The following is an 8,126-nucleotide window of genomic DNA, read 5'->3' as shown; positions in this document are numbered from 1 at the left end:
AGTGCATGGTATGTGTGGACAACAATTAACTGTCTGTCTATAGCTGTGTTTAGTCCATGTCAAATGTCAATATTTTATAATTTTTCTCAGAAAACTAGCGCAATGTTTAAAATAATTTTAACAAACAAGAGAACAAGGGCTGTTGTTCAATGAGTCTAGAGTGTGAGAACTATGATCACTAAGGGTTAGTTCCTCTTCAGACATCATAAGAGAAACATATACCTTCTGCCTGCGATAATAAAGAATTAAAGTTTATAGCCAAATCGTTTAATATTATTTAATAAATCCCTATCCACAATCCAATACACTTTAATAATTTGTCATGGATATTGATTAACAATAAAAATAATGTTCGATTTCATTTCATTTTCTGGCCATTTCTGTCTCCATAGTTGAGGTAATTTAATTAAATGTCTGTAATAATAATAATATCAATTGGAATGACCTCTTGGATTTTTTTAAATTGGCAGAAAACTTTATTTGCTTGTCTTCAATCAATTCGCACCTGGAATTGCATCAGAAAAATTAGTGGAATGTCCTCATGCTGACGCACATCGGTCGATTATCACAATGAAAAAGAGATTATCCAGCGATTTGATATCAAACCCGGAGGCAATCGTTGAAACCACTCGCTAAAGGGTGTCAAGGAATTAAACAAATTATATAAAAACATGACTGGAGATTCCACACGTCACATGACTTTATACGTTCACTAAAGTAGATTCAAGAGTCATTGCGTCGGCGATAAACTACAATAATTTTAATCCACTCAAAAAAAATGGTATATTTATGTAAATTTATCGCACATTATTGCTTTTTAAAAATAGACCGTGAGCGAAAAATAACACTTCAACGTTATATCGAGAACCCCAAAACAAGGTAAACAGAATTTTTAATATTAACTTATTGGGAAAACTTTCGGGAAAATCGAGAGCTGATGGGATCGCGGAAAAACAACGAGGGGAGGGTTTTTTAATAGGCAAAACGGAGATGAGTTGTCTGGGGGAAACAGCGAGTTGATAATCAATGGAAAGGAAAGGGCGGATGGTATCGATGCGAAATATTGAAAAGAAAAAATTTGCCGAGAGAAAATTAAAAATCAATTTTTTAAAAACGTGATCGTAAAGATTAGTCATCAGGGTGGAAACTAATCGCAATTATAGGAAAATAAAACGATGATACGTTAATTCGAACTGAATACACTTATGTTTATCTAATGTTGACAGATGTATCATCAGTTATCAGAAATGCAATGACAGATGGGGAATGAGAGCTCCCAGGTCAGTGGAGGGTTGTATTTTTTAATAGAAAATCATTGTGCTATCAAGTGATAACTATTGATTATTTCTGTATGAACAATCTGTGCTATTTTTGATCGAACTGATGACCAATTACGCATTTCGTTTCTGTGGAATAATTAGCGCAGATTATTGAGATAAATTTAGAAGAAATCAAGAAAATACAAAGGCAAGAGCAGCATTTTTTTAATTAGACAAAATTTGATGATTTGGATAATATTAAATATTATGAATATGACATTCAACTCTATTGATTATAAAATATTTAGGCTTTACAACAAAAATTTATAATTTGCATTGTGCTTTTTCAAAGACTTTCCTTCGCTACTACTAATCCCCCTGTTACCGATAGAATAGATTCCTGCTGCTGCCTTTTACTGTCAGAGTTTGATAGTTACCATAAGAGCAATGAGTCATATTCCACTAATTTTCAAACTTCCGAAAATAGTGTTGGAGAACAAAATCTTTCCTTTCGACTTTTTTTTCATTCTTGATTGGCCGACAGATTAAGAAAAATACGATTTGTAGAAAAATGAGAGTAAAATTTGAATAATCGTGCAAAGGCGCATGTTTTTGTGGTCATTTTTGTCGATATGACCCAAGACAAAGTGAGTGAAAAATAGAAAAATTTACTCCTTTTCTGGTATTTATCAACTTCCTAAAAAATTATAAAAATTACAATAACTCCGATATTATGGCGATAGAAAATATAATTCCTGTGTGCACACAGATTACTTGTAATCAAAATAAAAGTAGAATTTATACCAAGAAGAATAGTTTTCATATGAATGTCATTTTATTCCACAATTCCAATTTGCAATTTTGCAATTGTAATTGTTATCTTTCTTCAGTGTCCCTTTCATTCATTTTATTTATCCATGTACATTTCAAATCCGCTCAGGAAATATAAACAATTTACTGCAATCGTATTACCAAATAAAATAAGAACCTTTCGATGTATTTCCGGTGCCCTCATCGTTTCCTATATTGCTCCCATTCAATTTTCGTATTTTATCATGTCCATCATACAGAACGCCTCACTCATTTGCGTCGCGCGCAATTTCCCCGGGTGTGGAAAAACTGGGTTATTGAATTTTCCCTCAGAAGATATCATATTCTCCGGTGTACAAATATTAGATTATTTTTTTATCTCATCACACGAAGAAAACCTTCAGAAAAAAAATATGCGAGAAAACGTAAAGAGAGAGAGGGGGAGGGAGATATTCTTCCGGATATTTTTTGCATAAAAATGCGAAAAAAATCTGAAAAGATAATGAACCATTCTATGTTAATTCTCAAAATTTTCCAAGACTTAGTTTTCACGTCACTTTACTTAAACTTTTTGATGCACTGATAGAAGAGATTAGCCTTCATTAACGAATGGGTTCGTTCATTAACTATTAACGACTCTTCATTTGGCCACATTGGATGTTATCATTGGTTAATAGTTAACGAAGCTCGTCTGCAACAAATGAACTATTCTATCAGTGTGAATCGAAGGAAAAATTCGGCAGAAATTACCATACCGTTTAGTAGAATTTGTCTACTTAATAAAAGATATCTAGTCATTCAAGAAAAATTAACGAACTGTTGGGTAATTTTGATCAAGCGATGCAGTAAATTTTACCGAATGTTTCAAAGGTCAATAGAAATATTCAGCCTCCTCTGCCCCTCCAATTACGAAAGTTGTTGTAAATAAAATATATATACAGTATTTATAAAAATATATATATATGTAATATATATGAAGTATTTAGTAACTTAAATGTCTGCAAAGGGACCATTAACTCTCCCCAAATAATGAAATTAAAGAAAACTGGAGGATTCAATTTGTAAAACTGAAAGATCTCAATTGCTCAACCAAAGAGGACCTCCTTGGCTCGAGTGGGGATCTCCAATGACCCCAGTTATTCGTGTGGCGCAGAAAGCCAAATCTTTGACCACATCTTATGGCATTGTCCCAGGTACGAGCAACAAAGAAACAAACTGGTAGATAGACTAATTAAAAAAGAATTTCCTAGGCCATATACGACGAAAAAATTCCTGGATGCGACAGATTTTGGGTACATAGAGGAAATATGTAAGAATCTAAATGACTGGAAAATACAAATCTAAATTAGAAACTAAAGGAAAAAAAAATGTATCAAATGAGAAATGTACTACTTCTGAAAGTGTAAATAACCCCTAGGTTGGGTTCATCACTATAAAGTAATAAATAACAAAACAAAAGAGGATTAACTTGATCCTATGCGATAGTAATACCTGTCCATTTACTTGCAGCCGATTATAGCGTGTCGGTAAGGTCCAACGACTAATCTCGATTTACCTGCCGTAGACATCGATTAAGGCGGAATTATCAGATGGAAGTTGAGGGGGGGGGGCTCCGTTTGTACTTGTTCAACTGTACAAATGATCAACTGTACAGAGAATTTTCAAACGGTGAGAGCACCACTGTGCAGGGATTCAACTGTCGAGACACAAAGCTAGGCTGTACATGTAGACCCAGCGCTACATATAAAGCTTAGCTTTTTGTCTCGACAGTTGAATCCCTGCACAATGATGCTCTCACCGTTTGAAAACTCTCTGTACAGTTGAACAAGTACAAACGGAGCCCCCCCTAAATCCGTTGGGGAAACCCCATTTCCCTTAATTTCTCTTCGTCAAGTGCTCGAACCTTTCGACCCCTCTCATTCTCCTTAATTAAGGTTCACTTCTTCCCCTTCCGAATTCCGTCTCTTCCACTTCTCTCGCCTAGGCCCAGCGTCTCCGATGACGTAGACTGGGTAGGGGTTGGGCCTGAAGAGAACAGTTGATGGCATGCGACCCCCCTCCACCCACGCATCATTACCTGATTGGCTCTTTACCTTAGTTTAGGGGTGTAACTTAGTCTTAAGCGAATTTTGGACACTAGCGTAAAAACTAATTGTAAGAAGGCTCGTCACTTGTCTCCGATCGTTCAAAGAGAACGCGACGAATTGTAACAGTTAAACGTTGAGTAAACGTCTTGCTCCTCTCTATATAATTTTAGTTCCGGGACCGGTGAGGGCGTCCGCTGTGGCGTTCAGTTGTGTTTGGTGATTTGCAAACGTTGGTTGTGGTGCAGTGGTTCGTGTTGTTCCTATAATTAGTAAATTATTGAATAACAATTGACGATGGAGACGATCTTAGAGCAACAGCGTCGGTATCATGAAGAGAGGGAGAGGCTGATGGACGCAATGGTTGAGGAATTGCTTCACAAGAAGCCGGGACATCGGGAAAGTATCAATTCAGAGCATCGGCTCAAGATGCTGCTCGATCAGTTTATGGATAGTACAGGACAATTGCAGGAGCTGTATGAAGATAAAGATGGACAGCGCAAGGAAGAGGTACAAGCTCTGTCGGGTCCCAACGAATTCTCCGAGTTCTACACACGTCTGAAGTCCATCAAAGAGTTTTACCGTCGTCATCCCAACAAAATAAGTGTCCCCATGTCGGTGGAGTTCGAGGAGCTAGCCAAAATGCGTGAGAATCCAACAGAGGAGCTCTCCAACCTCGTAGAATTCACAGACGAGGAGGGCTACGGGAAATACTTGGATCTTCACGAGTGCTACGAGAAGTACGTGAATCTCAAAGGAATTGAGAAAATTGACTACATAACGTACTTATCGAGCTTCGATCACCTCTTCGATATTCCCAGAGACCGTAAGAATGCTGAATATCGTCGTTACGTCGAGACACTCCTGGAGTATCTAGCTGACTACATTGGCAGAGTTAAGCCTATTCAAGATCTGTACGCATACTTGACTGATTGTCAGAAGGATTTCGAGGTACAGTGGGAGAATTGTACATTCCCAGGGTGGCCCAAGGAGACAGGCAGTGCATTGGCCAATGTTGGAGCTCATCTGGAGCTCTCTGGCTTCTCCTCTTGGGAGGAGCTTGCCTCTCTAGGGCTCGATCGATTGAAATCAGCTCTGATGGCCCTGGGACTGAAATGTGGAGGAACTCTGGAGGAACGAGCTCAGAGATTATGGAAAACCAAGAATGGTGCACAGCTGGATCCTAATTCTTTAGTTAAAAATAAAAATAAAAAAGGGGGAAAGGGAAAGGATAATGAGAAGCAGAAGGAAATTGCTCGACTGGAGGCTCAACTTTATAAATTAGCTGAGTTGGTATCGAATCAGCGTGTTGCTACAAAAGAGAATGTTCAGAGGAAACAGGCCAGGACGGAAGGAGAACGAGGAGATTCAGATGCTGAGGCCAGTGCCAGTGAGTCAGAGGAGGAGGATGATAATGAGGTCCCATACAATCCTAAAAATTTACCCTTGGGATGGGATGGAAAACCAATTCCTTATTGGCTTTATAAATTGCATGGGCTAAATATCAGTTATAATTGTGAGATATGTGGTAATTTCACGTATAAAGGACCTAAGGCCTTCCAGAGGCATTTTGCTGAATGGCGACATGCTCATGGCATGCGGTGTCTGGGCATTCCCAACACTGCGCATTTTGCCAATGTCACACAGATTGAGGATGCACTGGCGTTGTGGCAGAAATTGAAAGCTCAGAAACAGGCTGAGAGGTGGCAGCCTGAGCAGGAGGAGGAGTTTGAGGATTCACTGGGGAATGTCGTCAACAGGAAAACTTATGAGGATCTTAAACGACAGGAACTTCTTTGAATTTATTTGTCAGACAGTATTACCTGGAATAATAAATATTTGAGTTTTGTGTAGTTTTGATAAGCGATAAGCGAACATTAGCGATATTTTTGTTATGAAGGAAAAATATTTATTATTTGTGATTGATGGACTACTTATTTTTAGTAGAATATTTGGTATCATCAATAAATTATGGAATGAAATATACCCAGTGGTGAAATCAGTTAAACTTTTGACGCGTAAAAATGGAAACTTTTGGAATCGTGGATGAATTTTTCGATCAATACTATATTCCGGAATAGCTGTAATATTTTCTGGTCGCAGTCTTTCACCCATAGTTTTTACATTTTTAAGTTGATGAAGTTAAACAAATGTAATGAATAAATTATTCTGCTATTTTTCACCCATTTTTTTATTGTTCATCTGCATCACGTATGTCTATGTAATTCAAAAAAGTCAAGTTCATCACATAAATGACGATTTTTATTCAGTTAACTGAGAATAAAATGTTATATAAAATATTTTTAAGTCTAACATATGCTGGGCGAAATGGATTGTCTAAGAAAAATAGTCCAGCTATATTTTAATAGAGAATATTGAATAAAATATTGAAATTGAACTTTGCGTTGATATTATTTTTATAATTCTGGGCATTTTATATAAAGTGCGATCTTGAAAATTTATTTATTCCCTTTCAATTCCAAGATCGTTATATAAAATCCAATTTTCGAGAAGATTACTCCCAAAAATCTCATAATTTTTCTGTCGATGAATGAGTGTATCATAAACCGGTTTTCTTAGTCGTTCAATTTGTAATGGTCAATAAATAAAAAAAATAAAATAGTTAATTTTTACATTCAAGTTTATTTTTCACGTGATGAAATGTCACAGAATGTATAATTAAAAGGAGACACCGAATTATCACATACATTCATAAATACATTAGAAATGGCATAATTGTCCTATGGACGAAAAATAATTTTCATTTCTCTGCTGCACAGTCAACTAATTTACATAATTTACCGACTGACACTTAAGTACATAAGAATTACAGGCTCACATGAGTACATAGGAAAGAAAACTATTTCCATTTCAACTTGATAATTTTCACATTTTTAGAATTTAATGATAAAGGCCCACTAAACTGTCGTTTGATTTCATTAAAATTATGGCGTTAGATAAACAAATTTTAGCTTCTAACTGAACTCTTAATTATTTCAATCGAGGGATAAATAGAAACGCAAGAGTTATGAGCTCATCAAAATCATTATTATTAATATTAGATATTATATAAACAATATTTTATTTAGAATAATTTGTGTCTAAAGTTATTGCAACAGACCACTGCAGCATGTACTCTTTGCATGTTTCATTCGTTGCTATTTCGTATTGATCGTTTGACAGTCTCGCAATTGGATTTGCACAATTATTTAATTTTTAATTATTGCAAAGAATAATAAAATGAAGATTATTTATTCCAATTCTCTCATTGTGTGATACATACTGCAATCTCTTAGTACCAACCGGAAACTTTAGCTGATACCGATTGCAGTCAACACGGAATCAATCTCTACCTTGTCCACGCTGTTTAACCGACCCAGGGGGGGGGCTCCGTGTGTACTTGTTCAATTGTACAAATGATCAACTGTACAGAAAATTTTCAATCGGTGAGAGCATCACTGTGCAGGGATTCAACTGTCGAGACAAAAAGCTGAGCTGTACATATGGCGCTGGGTCCACATGTACAGCCTAGCTTTTTGTCTCGACAGTTGAATCCCTGCACAGTGGTGCTCTCACCGTTTGAAAATTCTCTGTACAGTTGATCATTTGTACAGTTGAACAAGTACAAACGGAGCCCCCCCCCCCCCAAACGATACCAGTGGCATTAAGCCTTCGCTCCAGTGTCAATTCATTTTAAAAAATCGCTTAAAGTCCCGCCACAGACCCCAGCGCCATCTGCCACCCCCATATTCAACTGTTTACGTTTCCTCTGCTCTCATAGGCTCCAGTGCACGAGGGTCCCGGCGGACGTCCAACAAAGACGAGGCGATCGCGAGAGATGAAATCCGTTTCAACGATCATAATGAATATGCATTATCATCATCTATTCCACTAATTAATTCACATTAATCAAAGGTCCCCAGATCTTAGTGTTCCCCTAGAATAAAAAAAAAATGCGGCGCCAAACTTTAGT

At 36.9% G+C, this 8,126-nt stretch overlaps 1 protein-coding gene across 1 annotated transcript; it reads left to right on the top strand.

Moving 5' to 3' along the window:
- Positions 1-798: 798 nt before the first annotated feature.
- Positions 799-6,551, top strand: LOC135163394 (splicing factor 3A subunit 3-like). Its single transcript, XM_064122792.1, has 2 exons — positions 799-879; positions 4,327-6,551. The coding sequence occupies exon 2, from the start codon at positions 4,451-4,453 to the stop codon at positions 5,951-5,953; it is 1,503 nt and encodes a 500-aa protein (XP_063978862.1). The 5' UTR covers positions 799-879; positions 4,327-4,450; the 3' UTR covers positions 5,954-6,551.
- The last annotated feature ends 1,575 nt before the right edge of the window (positions 6,552-8,126 follow it).

Source organism: Diachasmimorpha longicaudata, chromosome 6, assembly GCF_034640455.1.
Source record: "Diachasmimorpha longicaudata isolate KC_UGA_2023 chromosome 6, iyDiaLong2, whole genome shotgun sequence".
Taxonomy (NCBI): domain Eukaryota; kingdom Metazoa; phylum Arthropoda; class Insecta; order Hymenoptera; family Braconidae; genus Diachasmimorpha; species Diachasmimorpha longicaudata.
This window is presented reverse-complemented; position numbering and strand designations above follow the sequence as displayed.